Genomic DNA, 17,896 nt, shown 5'->3' on the forward strand with positions numbered 1-17,896 from the left:
GACTGTGTGCTTCCTGCAGTGCATATATACTACACCGGATGGAGGAATAAATAAAAAGACAGACTGCTGTTTTGGCCAGGTATATATTTCCTCATAAGCGAAGACTTTCCCCTTTGACCATGGGAAGACAGAAGTTGTCTCTTGGGAATCTACACTTCCGGGGAACATGCTATGCCTCCATCTGTAGGGTTTAGATACATGCAGGAGCCTTTTCGGCTATATTGATAGCAAATCCATAACTGTGACCCACAACATTAAGCTGAACATGTAACCAAAATATAATTCCTCTATCAAAAGAATAACTGGGATGCATCTATTAATCCATCTGACCAGAAAGGTTTCTGCAACTATGTTGCCACCCCCCCATGACTGCAAAAATCCCTCTGTGAGTTATTATTATTATAAAAATTCTGCATACAGGTAATCGGTGCCCTTTATGGTTGCTTACACCCAAATATACAAACATGGGTCTGGCCTCCTATTTGTGAATGCAGTTACAGGCATTATATCGGCATGCAGACGGCACTGAACAATAAAGAGACAACATGGAATGTAATGAAGGAAAGTCAGTCCAAGTTTTATCAGGGAAAACAAAATGGGCTTGTGTTCCGGGAGTAAGACATCCAATAGTTCTTCACAGGTTCATCTTCCACAATTGAGGAGAGCCGGATGCGGTTTTTCCAAAATGCAATGTAAGAGTTTATTCCATCCTGTAGATGTTAGCAGGAGACCCCTTCAGTAAGCAGAGGTACGGCCCCATTGGAGCAGTCTTGTATTAAGCTGTATGATGCCAATTCCATACTCAATGTGACACTTCAGCTGTTCGGTGCCTGCTAGCATACCCAATAGCCGGAAATTAGTTTTTGTGGAATTGGCTGACTATTTTCCCCACATGACTCATTTGGGTCCCAAAGCTTCTGTGCTTTGCAAAGAAGTTCTTGTTTGGGGGTGACAAATCCCATGAAAATGAGAGCATGCTGTTGCATAACACTGTCCTTACTTGCAGTCTCCAACAGGGTTAACACTGATATTTAGCACGTACAAGGCAATATTACAAATGAAAAGTTCCTTTATGACCGTGGAGGCAATAAACATTCATGCCAGAGGGGTCAGCAGTTCCTTCTACTAAGATGCAACCAAGCTCTTTCAAGCAAGAAAGTCATTGCTGTCTTCGTCTATTAGCTCTCCTCCAGTCTTCACAGCTGAGGTCCTGTGTCTGCAGAGAAGACAAAAAAAAAATTAGGGAAAGAAACAATAGAAGACTTTAATCTCCCTAATAGTAAAGACAGATGTGCATTTCACATGCACAAAGACAACTTGCAACAAACGATAGATACCAAGGGTAACCTCAGAGCCACAAAATGTTACCACAATTGTATTACACGGTCCTTATTGAGATTAGGCTTATCCCATCTGGACATGAAAACAGAAACTCCCCTAGGCTTACCTCTTCATATTTAGAGAGGGTTGCATTTTTAAAAGGATATCACCAAAATTACTTAGTATTAACACAAAGGTTATTGTAATATTTAATATGTAAATGTTTAAATGTTGCCTCTTGGCAAAATATGCTACATGCTGTTCATTTTGCTACCAAGGTAAGACCACATTTACATTGGTTAAAATCACAGCTCTATGTATGAACCTGCAATAAATATTTAGGAGAATGGCACGTGGGGCTATCCAGAACATTTCCCCTGCAGTGATTAGATCCATGGTTGGGGACAAAACACTTTAATTTGCCTGCCGTTCACTTGTATGCCAGTTGCAGGTGCACTTGCATATGAGACACCTGTTGTCCTGTTGTGCACCCCACCCTACAGTGCTTCTAACTGATCAGATGATAAAAAAACAAATCACTACATGTGCCACTGCCATGAAATCAAAAGTAAGACTAGAGCCACACAACATGGATCCTCTTCTGTTGCACTGCCTGCACCTGAAATCATTAACTCTGCTTGGATGCAGTCAGACGTGGGAGATTTTGAAACATGATATTTTGAATTTCACTCCAAAATCCGCAGTGCCTGAAAAAGGGAAGGCGAGCAGTGGGGCAGCAGATTCTCTACCTGCAGAGAATCTATGTTGTGTGGCCCTTGCCTAAAAGCTCCTGCAGAGAACCTTTGTATATGTGAATTTCTACATTTAAGAGGGAGCAGCAGCGCTCATTGGTATGGTGGTATTTTCTATGAATACTTTTCTTAAACAGATTAGATGGGCACCGCTTAGGCTTTATGGATAGCAATGCATTAGCAATGTATTATTTCTCAGCCATTTATGTTTAAGTGCCAAACTGGGCAAACTTGTTTTTCCATTTGAGGAAAATCTGTGCACTACGATTTCTTGATCCCCTAAACAGGTCATTTCCATCAGGCAATGACACTGCCAAGGGATAGGGCAGAGAATTCTGCAATTCCCAACTAGGACTTGCCAACCAAAAAAATTAGATTCTTTGAAAATTATTTAATGAATATAGTGCTCACTTTTCTGCTGAAACACACAAGCACATAATATACCTACATTTCTTTACTCAGATGGAAGCTTTTAGAACTACACAGAAGTTTCAGGTCACCTTTAATAGAGAAGTAAAACAGGGATTTCAAGTCTACATTCCTAGGTCTGGCACTAACCTCGCAAGCCCATAGCCACACCTTTACCCTAAGGTCAAAAAGCAAAGAAAAAGTAAAGATGTGCCAGTTTCACACAGTGTTGGTACTGGGGCTTTGGAGTAGGTTTCATTACAAACCAACCTGTTTACTAAAAGGTCACAGCAAACATCAGAAAGTGACTAATAGAAGAGTCACGCTAGAGAGAAACTTTAGTCAGTGGCCCAGGTCAACTGTCAGAAATACCAACTGAAAGAGGAAGAGGACGGGGCCTCTATTTTTATTTACACTATCCACAAAGAATCGGAAATGAGTGTAGCTGGTTTAAGCACTTGTACTTATGAAGTGTTTGCTAAGAAAAGAAGAAAGCGAGGCAGCTGCTCCTAACTGTAAGCCAAATAGAAATAAAGGGACACTATGTTCTCAAGAACCTTATCTCCACTTGACCTGTCCTTGGGCAAGTCACACTACCCACAAAAGCAGTCTAGCTAGTTGGGTCAACTGTCCTCAAATGACTTTTAACACTCCAATAAATATTCATTTTGTAGGGTTTCATGTACACCTGCAAAGGCCTTTTTAAGAGTAGAATAGGTCCTGTCAATGGGCAGAAACTATGGTTTTGTGGATGCATCTGATAACATTTACTTTCATGGGAAAATAGCTGAAGCTTTGAATTTTGAAAACTTTTTTTTAGCATGTGGTAAGTTAAGGTGTGTACAAGTTTATTTATACAGGCATAGGATCCGTTATCCGGAAACCCATTATCCAGAAAGTTCAGAATTATGGAATGACTGTCTCCCATAGGCTCCATTTTATCCAAATAATCCACATTTTTAAAAGTGATTTCCGTTTTCTCTGTAATAATAAAACAGTAGCTTGTACTTACATTAACATATAATTAATCCTTATTGGAAGCAAAATCAACCTATTGGGTTTATTTAATGTTTACATTCTAGTAGACTTAGGGCATGAAGATCCAAATTATGGAAAGATCTGTTATCTGGGAAGCCCCAGGTCCCGAGCATTCTGGATAACAGGTCCCATACCTGTACACAGAACAACTCCAGATGGGGTATACAGAATGCAGGCAGTTTTAAGATTTTGCCAATTTTCTAGCCTGTGCAATGATGGGCGCATGCCGAGATCACCTGCCAAATTGATAGATCATGGGCTTAATCCATTTTACAAACAAATAGAAAATCTATAAAACAAAATCTGTAAAACAAAATCTGTCTACATTCCACATGTCAGTGGATAGGTTTTAAGTAATGAAGTTAAATGCACCATTACAGAGAATGTTTTTGACAATTAAAAACAATGACAAATGGATATATATCCTTACCATGACAGTATAGTGCTTTAAGAAGGAAAATGTTTCCATGTGCTGACAAATGCCGTTGGAATAAGCGAATAAGGTACAGTCGTGATACTGTTCCATACATCAAGTGTGGGGTCATAGCAGTCCAGTGTTTTGCATCTCTGGATCCCAAAATAGCCTCCAACTACAAAAAGTTTATTACCAGATGCCACTGCATGACAGCTCATTCGTTTAGCAGTCACATCCCCTGCCTTAGTCCACTGGTAAGTTTCACTGTTGAATTTGTAAGCGGAGCAGGCAGAGAATTCGGTGTCACCCCCCATGATGAATATCTGTGTTCCCAGTACTGCAGCAGCTGTGTAGCGCCAAGGCTGAGGGCAAGTAGCTGGCACAGACCAACGGTTTTCAGAGGGGTCATAGCACTGAACTTTGGGCAACTTGTCATGGCTTACACTAGTTCCTCCAAAAGCAAAAAGCTTGAGCTTTGCACTAACCACGGCAGCATTGCTCACCCCTTCTCTCAGTGGAGCAACCATTGTCCATTTGTTGGTTACCGGGTCATACTGCTCAACTTGTTTTAAGGAGACAGATGGAGATGCAGGAAGACAACCTGTTGCGGCAGTGTGACCTCCTACTACGTACAAACAGTGCTTCAGTTCAGCAGAGCCATGCCCAAACCGTGCCACTAGCATAGGTGCAGCTTTTGACCACTCTTCATGGAGTGTATCATAAACCCAAACGTCCTTTGAAACACCATTCTCTGAACCCCTGCCACCAGTGATGTACACTTTGCAACCAATTGCACATGCACTAAACTCCTTGCGAGGACTCGGAATGTCAGCCTTGGGGATGATTTCTTTAGCCTTTTGATCTACCAGATATAGTTTATCACACATGAAAGTCTGTCCACCCAAGAGAAACAAAGCATGGCCAGTTTTTCTAGGCTTGGCACACAAACTTGTGACTACACCATCATTTTGTAATATTTTTAACTTGCACCGGATAGCTTCTTCTACCAGCTCTTTACTTTTCTTCTGTTTGATTATAAGCTCTTCCATTGCAACATTCTCCATGAGATAAATTGCTGGTAACAGAGCTAATCGCACAGTCTGTAGCAGTTCAGAAAGGTAACAATGTCGCTTATTGAGATCATAATGAATCCAGTTCATGGCGGACTCATAAACCATCCTCTCATCCTCTGTTTCCAGTTCTTCATTGGATAATAGCTGTACTACAAAGTCTCTAGGTAACTGAAGAAAGTCTTCAGTTTTGCAGATGGTCTGGAAGTTGTTAAGGCACATTCTCCAAGACAACTCATACAATTTAGTGCACTGATGGGCATCTGAGAGGAGCAGCATGCCCAGACAGTTGGTCGGGTGAAGGTTATTCTCCAAAAACTCTGCACATGCATCTCGGATATCCTGAAACTCCAGCATATCTCCAGCTTCAAGAAGAGACTCCGCATTTTCTTCATTAATAATGACTCTGGAGGAGTAGGCATAATCTAAGAGGAGCTCAAGGACTTCTGGGTGAATAGCGCTGTGGAAGTTCACCTCGTTGGCTTGGCTTTCTTTCAGTCCACCACTAAACATAGCCTCAAAGTAGCGGCTGCAAGCGGCAAGGACAGCCCGGTGGCAGGGGAAAGACCGGTTTCCTGCCAGCAACAGGACATCGGTGAAGAGACATTGCTTCCGCAGTAGATTCAAATGCGTGAGGACACTGTCAGCATATGAAGATTTGTGGAACAAGTAGATGTTGATGGAGCCAGTGCTGGCCCTTGACTTTCGGTTTTCATGAATGCCGACTGACATTTTATCACTCCTGTAATTACAAAAACAGAATAGGTTTCTGATCATTCCTCCATGCTAATAATGAAAAATACATTTATTCGACATTTGTTAATTCAATCAATATCATCACCATTTACTCTGCCTCTTATTAAGCAAACCACAATCTATGTTAACTTGACTTGGGTGCCTATCAATAAGAAGAAATTAAATGAAGTTTGATCCCTCAGTACAAATCAAAACTGTTTATTCCATAACAGTTCTATATTTTCCTCTGTTTATTTTCTATAACAGTTCATTTCCTACTACAACAAGCATGTGAATTTTTTGCAAAAACGTATTGCTCAATAAATAATGTGATGGAAAACCAGTTCATCTGGCTCTTCGGATACGGTACATAAAAGACCCGGCTCAGCAAAATCCTTCAAGTAGTCTGCCACCCCTACCATCCCCCTGACTTTCACCTTAGCTACTTTGCATGTGGCCAAATACAAATACCACAGGAATTACACTTGATACGCCTGAAATATGATAGGAAAATGATATGCCCGTTTCATTTAGTATAAAGGCCAGTAGTGCCGTGCCATATGAAAACAATGGGGAAAAAGGCATAGCGCTATATACTATCAACCTGAACTATACAGATCATGCTAATTCACAATTACAACTTTCATGCAATGTTGTTTTGAAAAAGTAGCACAAGTTTTTGGACTGACCAGTCCAAAAAGAGAGAAAAAGCTACAGAAGTGGAGCAGTTTCAATGTAACTTCACTGTTGTAGGGGGTTGGGTTGTAAACTGTTGCCTGGAAAGATAACACATTTGCTACTGCTTCAGTGTGAACAGCCTCAGAGAGAAAAATGCAACCAAATTTTAGTTGGAGCAACTGAATAACAGTCCCTAACAACATGGTAGCATATACGCACGGGTCTTACACCTCTCCCCCAACAAGTGCTTACTGCCTGCAAAACAATAAAACCACAATCAATCTTTTAAGGTGTATTAATCTGCTTTTTGGTTTTGCTTGGGTACCTTAAAACTGTTTTTGACCATTATTTTACTGGTCAGAAAGTAGAAGCAGCTCAGTCATATTGCATGGATATGGGGCATGAGCTAGTTGAGACCAATATCCTTGCAACCCTTTCATTACATTAGTGCCAGACACCAGGTCCCATGTGCAACCCATAAGAACAGGTGTTTATTACACGTATAGGATCCATAATCCGGAAACCGTTAATCCAGATAGCTCCGAATTATGGGAAGGTTATCTCCCATAGACCCCATTTTAATAAAATAATTCAAAAGTTTAAAACATATTTTCTCTCTAATAACAAAACAATACCTTCAGATGTATCCCAATTAATCCATTTTGGTAGAAAAACAATCCTATTGGGTTCATTTAATGTTTAAATTATTTTTTTAGGTATGAAGTTCCAAATTATGAAAAGAGCCCTTATCCGGGAAAACTCAAGGTCCCAAATATTCTGGATAACAGGTCCCATACCTAAAAGACAGTGAGTAGAAGGACCAGCTTACAGGACTTGATATCCTTTCAGACCATTAAATGTGTAATTAAACATGAGTAATGTGTGTCATCTTTGTACTTCATTGCCATCTATAAGTAAGGAACACTTCGGACTGGTTCCCAGATGAAGTACAGGAGCAGTGAAACTGATATACTCTCCTCATGTTGCACTACCAAGATAACTTTTCAACGCCTAATTTAACACTAGATGTACTTTACTAACAGTGCAAAAGGCCAAGCAGCTAAATTACAAGTGCTCAGCATATCTCAGTCACGAGTTCCTTTCGGCTTGGTAGCACTGCAGGGAGAGAAAATTCTAACATGGCTTGAGCAAAATATACTTTTGTACATACAAAGAAACAAACACATGTTGACCTGTATGATGCCATATGCTTGGGTGAGGAACAGCCTAGTTTAGAAGAGTAGCAGGTGGGTCTCCTGGAGATCACTTTTACTATATCCCAGTTAGGCTCTATCGAGTCAGTTAGATGAAAAACAAATGGACTATCTTCAACACTGCCTTAAAGCCTCAACAGACTTACATTTGGGCAAGTGCCAATAGGGAAATACATGTTTGTTATTACAAACATTCCCAGCAATTGTGACAGTCATGTTAATGCAGCATAGACCTAAAATTCACAAGACATTCACCCATCCGAGCCCAGCCTTAGGCGAGTGCCATGGGGACATATTTCATATGCATGCTTTGTTATTTATCATCATAATTAACTGTTTAATGACAACTCTTAAAGCACCACAATACAGTTGCCCTAGACTGGCTTATGGCTTTTTTTGTTATTCGGTGTCACCCCCCATGATGAATATCTGCGTTCCCAGTACTGCAGCAGCTGTGTAGCGCCATGGCTGAGGGCAAGTAGCTGGCACAGACCAACGGTTTTCAGAGGGGTCATAGCACTGAACTTTGGGCAACTTGTCATGGCTTACACTAGTTCCTCCAAAAGCAAAAAGCTTGAGCTTTGCACTAACCACGGCAGCATTGCTCACCCCTTCTCTCAGTGGAGCAACCATTGTCCATTTGTTGGTTACCGGGTCATACTGCTCAACTTGTTTTAAGGAGACAGATGGAGATGCAGGGAGACAACCTGTTGCCGCAGTGTGACCTCCTACTACGTACAAACAGTGCTTCAGTTCAGCAGAGCCATGCCCAAACCGTGCCACTAGCATAGGTGCAGCTTTTGACCACTCTTCGTGGAGTGTATCATAAACCCAAACGTCCTTTGAAACACCATTCTCTGAACCCCTGCCACCAGTGATGTACACTTTGCAACCAATTGCACATGCACTAAACTCCTTGCGAGGACTCGGAATGTTAGCCTTGGGGATGATTTCTTTAGCCTTTTGATCTACCAGATATAGTTTATCACACATGAAAGTCTGTCCACCCAAGAGAAACAAAGCATGGCCGGTTTTTCTCGGGTTGGCACACAAACTTGTGACTACACCATCATTTTGTAATATTTTTAACTTGCACCGGATAGCTTCTTCTACCAGCTCTTTACTTTTCTTCTGTTTGATTATAAGCTCTTCCATTGCAACATTCTCCATGAGATAAATTGCTGGTAACAGAGCTAATCGCACAGTCTGTAGCAGTTCAGTTGAGCTCCTCTTAGATTACACTGCCTTAAAGCCTCAACAGACTTACATTTGGGCAAGTGCCAATAGGGAAATACATGTTTGTTATTACAAACATTCCCAGCAATTGTGACAGTCATGTTAATGCAGCATAGACCTAAAATTCACAAGACATTCACCCATCTGAGCCCAGCCTTAGGCGAGTGCCATGGGGACATATTTCATATGCATGCTTTGTTATTTATCATCATAATTAACTGTTTAATGACAACTCTTAAAGCACCACAATACAGTTGCCCTAGACTGGCTTATGGCTTTTTTTGTTATTTAATTAAATGTCTTGTGGGCAAATGTGCGGGTCACTCAGCATTTAGGCTGCTCGTGTGGCCAGATAGAGCCTTTCATTGACAGCTTGAATGACCAGATTCCACAAGGAAGTCACATACATAGTTACATACATAGTTAAATTGGGTTGAAAAAAGACAAAGTCCATCAAGTTCAACCCCTCCAAATGAAAACCCAGCATCCATACACACACCCCTCCCTACTTTTAATTAAAATTCTATATACCCATACCTATATTAACTATAGAGTTTAGTATCACAATAGCCTTTAATATTATGTCTGTCCAAAAAATCATCCAAGCCATTCTTAAAGGCATTAACTGAATCAGCCATCACAACATCACCCGGCAGTGCATTCCACAACCTCACTGTCCTGACTGTGAAGAACCCTCTACGTTGCTTCAAATGAAAGTTCTTTTCTTCTAGTCTAAAGGGGTGGCCTCTGGTACGGTGATCCACTTTATGGGTAAAAAGGTCCCCTGCCATTTGTCTATAATGTCCTCTAATGTACTTGTAAAGTGTAATCATGTCCCCTCGCAAGCGCCTTTTTTCCAGAGAAAACAACCCCAACCTTGACAGTCTACCCTCATAATTTAAGTCTTCCGTCCCTCTAACCAATTTAGTTGCACGTCTCTGCACTCTCTCCAGCTCATTTATATCCCTCTTAAGGACTGGAGTCCAAAACTGCACTGCATACTCCAGATGAGGCCTTACCAGGGACCTATAAAGAGGCATAATTATGTTTTCATCCCTTGAGTTAATGCCCTTTTTTATGCAAGACAGAACTTTATTTGCTTTAGTAGCCACAGAATGACACTGCCCAGAATTAGACAACGTGTTATCTACAAAGACCCCTAGATCCTTTTCATTTAAGGAAACTCCCAACACATTGCCATTTAGTGTATAACTTGCATTTATATTATTTTTGCCAAAGTGCATAACCTTGCATTTATCAACATTGAACCTCATTTTCCAGTTTGCTGCCCAGTTTTCCAGTTTAGACAGATCACTTTGCAAAGTGGCAGCATCCTGCATGGAACCTATAGTTCTGCACAATTTAGTATCATCTGCAAAAATAGAAACAGTACTTTCAATGCCCACCTCCAGGTCATTAATAAACAAGTTGAAAAGCAAGGGACCTAGTACAGAGCCCTGCGGTACTCCACTAACAACACTGGTCCAATTAGAAAATGTTCCATTTACCACCACTCTTTGTAGTCTATCTTTTAGCCAGTTCGCTATCCAGGTACAAATACTATGTTCCAGGCCAACATTCCTTAATTTAACCAGTAACCTTTTGTGTGGCACTGTATCAAATGCTTTAGCAAAGTCTAAGTAAATCACATCCACTGCCAAGTCACAGTCATATCTGTCACTATTCAAGAAAACCTGGTAAACAAATATACCAATATGTGTGTTCAGAATTTGCCAAATTACAGACATTGCAACTAGATAGACTAAACTAATTTCTCCCCACGCGTTGGTCTATTTGATCTGCCACATTTCTATTTTGGACTTGAAAATCACTCAAACACTTGCTCATGGGTCAAACCTCATGCATGTAGATATATACCTTGTTGACCATTTGGCTGGTTAGGCCTTGTGCTGGCCAAACCAAATCTGAATCTTTATTATCACACATAGAATTTGATAACTAAACATAATCAAAGTGAAATTTTTGTTAATTTGCCTATGCAAGCAAGGGTTGGTGTGTGCATTTGGATTCTAAACTTGCGGATTTGGTGCATCTCTATCAACCACACAATATTATAGCACATATAATCCCTTTAATGAATGACTGGTTAATTAGGATTATCCTGCAAGCTTTTAAAGCAATATTGTTGTCTTTGTCTGTATCAGTTGACAGTAGAAAACATTTATTTGAGTAGAGGCAAAGTTTTCCCATCCCTATTGGGCACATGATGCAGAATGGTTTACTCTGAGCTGTATGGCAGAAGTGCACAGCAGCTCATGCATATTTTGTGAATGCAGCAATGCCTTCTATTTGTCTGTATGTAATGAGCAATGGAGAGTCAAGTGCGTTGGTAGTGGTGCATTATGTGGCTCTCTGTGATTACTTGGGCTGACAAATGGTTATACAAAATGCATAACCAGTGGTTTCTGTATAGCACTAGCAGATAAAGGAAACTGTGTTTAAGTCAAGTCCCACTTAAAAAAATATATATTGCACTCAATTATTATACCCATTGTAACCAACATGATACAGTAGCTGGCCAGTCTGAAACTCTTGCCGTCTCCTAAGTAGAGCTACAACGATAGCTAATTGAGAATTTTGGGAATCAGGACTAAAGAAGATGGCGTGGCAATGCAGGAGAACTTGCTCCCCAGTGACCTCATCTGAGGGGAGAAAATAATTGTATAATTCAGGAATATCCAACCTGTAGTCTACAGCTGTTGTTGGACTACAAATCTCAGAATTACAAATACAGCTCTGCCGCACTTTAAAACCGCCCATGCTGTGAACTGTCCACAACAGCAGGAGAGGGAGAGAGTTCGGGGAAGGTCCTTAAATCTCTCGCTGAATAAAACCTCAGCCTGCCAATACAGTCACATTGACAACAACAGGAAAACATGAAAGTGCAGCACATAAAGTCATACGTAGGAACATGAAAGTGCAGCACATAAAATCATACGTAGAAACATGAAAGTGCAGCACATAAAGTCATACGTAGGAACATGAAAGTGCAGCACATACGTAGGAAGTTCATCCAACACTTCCAGAACAAAGTGACAACACTCTATGCAGCCTTGGCTGCCAGAGAGACAACGCATCCGTCAATTGCTCTATAACCTATTGTTAACCACTTTGGGTATTTAATCCATTTACGATATAAATGGATTACATGTGTAAATAGCAGTATTCTGCATAAAAAGGACAGTCCAGACTAGTTCTATGGATACAACACCACTAAATGAACTAGAGCTATGACATAATACCCCGTACTGGAGATTAGCCGGCTGCCAGGATTCATTAAGCTACAGCACTTAGAAAGCGTGCCTCAAATCTGCTCAACTAAACATTATTATAGATTGCACTTGCACCCTGTGCCCTTAGACTACGATGAACATACAGTGCAATGCAATCATTGTATCATGATCGGTTAATAGTCAAGGAGGGTCACCTTATGCGCAACCCTAATTTCAATAGTTATTATTAAGCATCTAGGTCAAGTTCTCACTGAGTTTAAGACAGTGGTGATTAAAAATAAAATGCACACAGATGAAAAGGACATGCCATGGCATTCCTATAGAAGGGTTATAGAAACATACTGCCACCTGATAGGCGTTGCCATATATTACATAATCCATAACTCTATTAGAGAACAATTTCTTCCAGCCAGCAATTTTCCCTGACCTGTCAGGGGCAGAGCCGAGAGCCACAGACAATGAATGTCCTGAGCTGCTTTTTGAAATATAAGCCTTTATTTAATTATCTAACACATGTACCAATAGACACTGTGCTTGCAAATCATTACAGAGATACAACTTGCAACAAGAGCACAGAGACAGCCGTGATGGGTGACACTGTAACATTGCTGGGATAGCAGACACATAAGTGCAGATACAATTATTTCCCCGCTAGGAAGGAGACATAGGAAGATTTATATGATTTCTATTGGTATGGAATATCCTGTGGCCATAAAGACTTTACTAAACTACACATTTCAGCAGCATCCCAAGCTGTTTATGGGACAAGAGCATTGCAGTTCAGCATCATCTATAAACAATAGGTTGCTGGAAACTTGGAGTTACAACACATGTAGCATTTTGATTGTTGCTACAAATGCTACTACAGGTTTAGGATTCATTATCTGGAATTCCCGTTATCCAGAAGGCTCTGAATTTCGGAAAGGTTGTCTCCCATAGACTCCATTTTATACAAATAATCCACATTTTTAAAGATGATTTCCTGATAAATCAGTAACTTGTACCTGATCCAAACTAAGATAAAATCAATCCTTATTGGAAGCAAAACCAGCCTATTGGGTGAATGTTTACATGATTTTCTAGTAGACTTTAGGTATGAAGTTCCAAATTACGGAAAGATACGTTATCCAGAAAACCCTAGGTCCCTTGCATTCTGGATAACAGGTCCCATACCTGTATTGTGGAATTCTTCCAATTGAAGGAATCACCACCACTTGCCCTGAAACAGTGGATTAAAACCAAGGTGTTTTTTTTTAGGACAGCAAGAACTAATCCAGGGCGACCTGTGTATGGCTTTCCCTCATTATTAATAGGAAAAGATAAGTTGTAGACTGCGGATGTTCTGAGTGGTATTGCAAGAGGCAGCAATACAAACACACCCTGTTTCAGGGCAAGTGGTGGTGATTCCTTCAATTGGAAGAATTCCACAATACAGGTATGGGACCTGTTATCCAGAATGCAAGGGACCTAGGGTTTTTCAGGCAGTACAATTGTGCTATTTTACCATGTCTGCAGTACTTCGTATGGTTCTGTATGATACAACAGACCTCTAATGTTGCACTTATACTGAGTGCCAAAGGATTTTTGGACAGTTACCCAGAACTTTGCAGATTGGCATTCACACCCATTCACCACTACTGTCAGATGCAAATGCCAGCACTTTAGCGGTCATTCATTATTTGATCTAACCAGTGCCACCGAATTTTTAGTGTCTGATTGTTCAATCGCAACTCACACGCAGTTCAATAAGTGTATGGGGCTTGAGTGCCAAAATACTAACACATACACAACCCACAAATAGTCCAGTTGCAGGTGGTACTTCTGATTCTTTATAGAAAACCCAAAAACATACATTTACTGATATTCATTCCAACCAACATCACAAATGCATCTTGTCAATGGAGAGTGAAGCAAATCAAATTGAACAACCTGAACCTGAAGAGCCAACAGGATTCAAATTTAATGAATTACCCCTATACTCAGCCTAGTCCAGGAGCATTAGCGGAGATGCTACTCTTCTGAACGAGGTACCGGTGTTCATCCTAACACAACATGACAGCTGCGTGTGCAGCACGTGTGAGGCTAAGCCCATGTTTCTGAAGTGACCAACCTCGAAAACTGAGCTCTCACACATTGGGCTGTTCCCTGCGAATCGCTTTCTGCTTGAATAACACAATCATTAACCCCTCGGGCCAAGTGTTTCATCCATCTCCTGGGCAGGTATAACAAGCCAAATCAAACCTTGGCAAGGATTCTTAATCCTTAAACTGTCAGGGGAAATGACACTTTACAAAGCAAACACATACTAAAGCAACAAAGCCATTAGAAAGAAGTCACATCTCTACCCCTGTGCTACTTTGTACAGTGATTTTAATGCAAACTGTATTTAGCTGGGGATACAGTGTAGCACTGGTGATTTGGAAGGGAATGAGTCAGAGCTGTAATAGTAACACAATGTTAGAGAGTGCCATTCAAGCAATACGGCTGTGTTGTAAGAAATGAGTCAGATGTGGAAAGGGCTGGTTTTAGAGTAGGGCACTTGCATAGGGACGCCAACCATTAGAGGTACCATTTGGGGACAGAAACAGAAGTATAAATAAAGTTATATTTTGCAATAACTGGCAGATACTCATTGTATCACTCAATAGATGCCCAGCCGGCAGCCCTCCTGCTGCTTCTCTACTGAAACCAGGAGACACAGTATTAAAGAAAAATTACAGCCACAGGGGCAGCACAACATGCAAGCTATGTGCATATAGCATACACAGATACCCAGCATGATCAGTTCATCCAATCACATTCGGTTCCCATTACAGCTACAGTCACAACTTTGGCACATGCCATGCTACACAGAGTCTAGTTAATGGCACATGCCATGCTACACGGAGACTAGTTATTGGCACATGCCATACAGAGTCTAGTTACTGGCACATGCCATGCTACACGGAGTCTAGTTATTGGCACATGCCATGCTACACGGAGTCTAGTTATTGGCACATACCATGCTACACAGAGTCTAGTTACTGGCACATGCCATACAGAGTCTAGTTACTGGCACATGCCATGCTACACAGAGTCTAGTTATTGGCACATGCCATGCTACACAGAGTCTAGTTACTGGCACATGCCATGCTACACAGAGTCTAGTTATTGGCACATGCCATACAGAATCTAGTTACTGGCACATGCCATGCTACACAGAGTCTAGATATTGGCACATGCCATGCTACACAGATTCTAGTTATTGGCACATGCCATGCTACACAGATTCTTGTTACTGGCACATGCCATGCTACACGGAGTCCAGTTATTGGCACATGCCATGCTACACGGAGTCTAGTTACTGGCACATGCCATGCTACACAGAGTCTAGTTACTGGCACATGCCATGCTACACAGAGTCTAGTTATTGGCACATGCCATGCTACATAGAATCTAGTAACTGGCACATGCCATGCTACATAGAATCTAGTTATTAGCACATGCCATGCTATATAGAGACTAGTTATTAGCACATGCCATGCTACACAGTCTAGTTATTAGCACATGCCATGCTACACAGTCTAGTTATTGGCACATGCCATGCTACATAGAGTTTAGTTATTGGCACATGCCATGCTACATAGAGTTTAGTTATTGGCACATGCCATGCTACATAGAGTTTAGTTATTGGCACATGACATGCTACATAAAGTCTAGTTATTGGCACATGCCATGCTACATAGAGTCTAGTTATTAGCACATGCCATGCTACAAAGAGACTAGTTATTAGCACATGCCATGCTACATAGAGTCTAGTTATTGGCACATGCCATGCTACACAGTCTAGATATTAGCACATGCCATGCTATATAGAGACTAGTTATTAGCACATGCCATGCTACATAGAGTCTAGTTATTGGCATATGCCATGCTACATAGAGTTTAGTTAATATGCTGTGCGGAATTAAAGGGACACTGCTACAACTAGAGAGCTCCCGGCTTCTTCTTCTTCTTGCAGAGGTGGAAGTTGCTATCACAGTCAAGTATCACAGTGTATCCCGGAGAGTAGACTAGAGAGAGCACTTTAGGAAAGCTGTCCCCCTGTCCGATCAGAAAGAAACACGGCGCAAAGTCGCGCAAGACTCACCTCCAGCTCACTGGGAAGCATCACAGTGGAAGAAGCGCACGACAGTCCTCGCTAGCGTCTCAGGCTGCAGCAGATCCTGGGAACAATCGCCTAACTGTTGTGAGGTCACCCGGGGATCTGCACAGGGAGGGGAGGCAGCTGCTGCGCTGTAATGTCAGACTGAGGGTCGGCAGGTTTTGCTCAGGCTCCAGGAGGACACATGGGCTGCGGGAGGAGGAGTTGCCATACACACGGAGAGCGAGCAGCGCTGAGTGTGAGAGTCTGTAGCTCAGTGCAGCTCAGTAGCTTCATTCACACGGAGGTGTGAGAGAGAGGAACGGGGCGGGGCTGAGGGAGGGGGAGGGGCAGAGCTTCAGTGGATACAAACCTTCCTCACTCCCGTAACTAAATCACTGAGGCCTCTGTGTTCTGCTCCCAGGGGGCGGGGATATGTAAATATGTAAGTGTTACTTGCACTATGTGGGTGGGGGAGGGGATGGAGATAAGATCCCTTGCAAAGATAATTGCGCCTGGGCTCTATATGCCGATATTACTCACACAGAGCCGTTCATTTGCTTCTCTAGAGCTTCATTCCCAGCCTGCCCCCCAACCCCTCTCATTAGTACAGTCCATTGATAAGCACGTGACTTGCAGCTGCCCACACACAGGTAATAGGTGAGCTCAGCCAATAGCGGGCGGCTCATTTGAAGCTCAGCTGAAGAACTGTGTGGAACCCTGTGATTGATTATTTATGATTGATTATTTATGATTGATTATTGCTATAGGATTCGGTTAGGCCAAAACAAATGGCAGCGCTTCTCTCTGTATAAATATACTCAGGATTATTGGGGCGATTTCTCTTTATTTGACTAATAACGAGTTGGCCCTGTACGAAGTGAAACGTGGGATGTGCCAAACACTGACCCCCATCATTATCCTTGTGCAGAAAACGCACAGATCCAGGGAATTCGTGTGCCACAGAGCTTTCACTCTAAAACGGACCTGGGGATGGAGAGAGAGGCCTGATACGAACGAAACTCAGACTCTCCTGAATGTAACGGTGTTTAGCTTTTGTCTTCACTAAATGAGCCTTTTCGTCTGCGCTCCCTGCTCTTTAGCAATCACTAGTGATACTTACACGGCTCACTCTCCAGCTCAACAGCGACACCTAGTGCTAGGTCTGTGCCACTTGCCCAAAGAATGAATACTCTGCCCACTTGCCCAAAGAAAGAATACTCTGCCCACTTGCCCAAAGAAAGAATACTCTGCCCACTTGCCCAAAGAAAGAATACTCTGCCCACTTGCCCATAAAATGAATACTCTGCCCACTTGCCCAAAGAAAGAGTACTCTGCCCACTTGCCCAAAGAAAGAATACTCTGCCCACTTGCCCAAAGAAAGAATACTCTGCCGACTTGCCCAAAGAAAGAATACTCTGCCCACTTGCCCATAAAATGAATACTCTGCCCACTTGCCCAAAGAATGAATACTCTGCCCACTTGCCCAAAGAAAGAATACTCTGCCCACTTGCCCAAAGAAAGAATACTCTGCCCACTTGCCCAAAGAAAGAATACTCTGCCCACTTGCCCATAAAATGAATACTCTGCCCACTTGCCCAAAGAAAGAGTACTCTGCCCACTTGCCCAAAGAAAGAATACTCTGCCCACTTG

At 41.9% G+C, this 17,896-nt stretch overlaps 2 protein-coding genes across 2 annotated transcripts; both read right to left on the reverse strand.

The window, feature by feature from the left end:
* Positions 1 to 548: 548 nt before the first annotated feature.
* enc1.S (ectodermal-neural cortex 1 (with BTB domain) S homeolog) lies at positions 549 to 16,584 on the reverse strand. Its single transcript, XM_018244426.2, has 3 exons — positions 16,250 to 16,584; positions 3,949 to 5,745; positions 549 to 1,216 (listed from the first exon to the last, which is right to left on the reverse strand). Exon 2 carries the CDS (start codon positions 5,733 to 5,735, stop codon positions 3,966 to 3,968), a length of 1,770 nt encoding a protein of 589 aa, XP_018099915.1. The 5' UTR covers positions 5,736 to 5,745; positions 16,250 to 16,584; the 3' UTR covers positions 549 to 1,216; positions 3,949 to 3,965.
* LOC121399512 (ectoderm-neural cortex protein 1-like) lies at positions 5,766 to 9,258 on the reverse strand. Its single transcript, XM_041580501.1, has one exon. It carries the CDS (start codon positions 8,798 to 8,800, stop codon positions 8,030 to 8,032), a length of 771 nt encoding a protein of 256 aa, XP_041436435.1. The 5' UTR covers positions 8,801 to 9,258; the 3' UTR covers positions 5,766 to 8,029.
* Positions 16,585 to 17,896: the final 1,312 nt, after the last annotated feature.

Source organism: Xenopus laevis, chromosome 1S (assembly GCF_017654675.1).
Source record: "Xenopus laevis strain J_2021 chromosome 1S, Xenopus_laevis_v10.1, whole genome shotgun sequence".
NCBI classification, from domain to species: Eukaryota; Metazoa; Chordata; class Amphibia; order Anura; family Pipidae; genus Xenopus; species Xenopus laevis.

Coding starts and splice junctions, on each gene's coding strand:
- LOC121399512 (XM_041580501.1), bottom strand. CDS start 8,800: ATGGAGAATGTTGCAATGGAAGAGCTTATAATCAAACAGAAGAAAAGT.
- enc1.S (XM_018244426.2), bottom strand. CDS start 5,735: ATGTCAGTCGGCATTCATGAAAACCGAAAGTCAAGGGCCAGCACTGGC.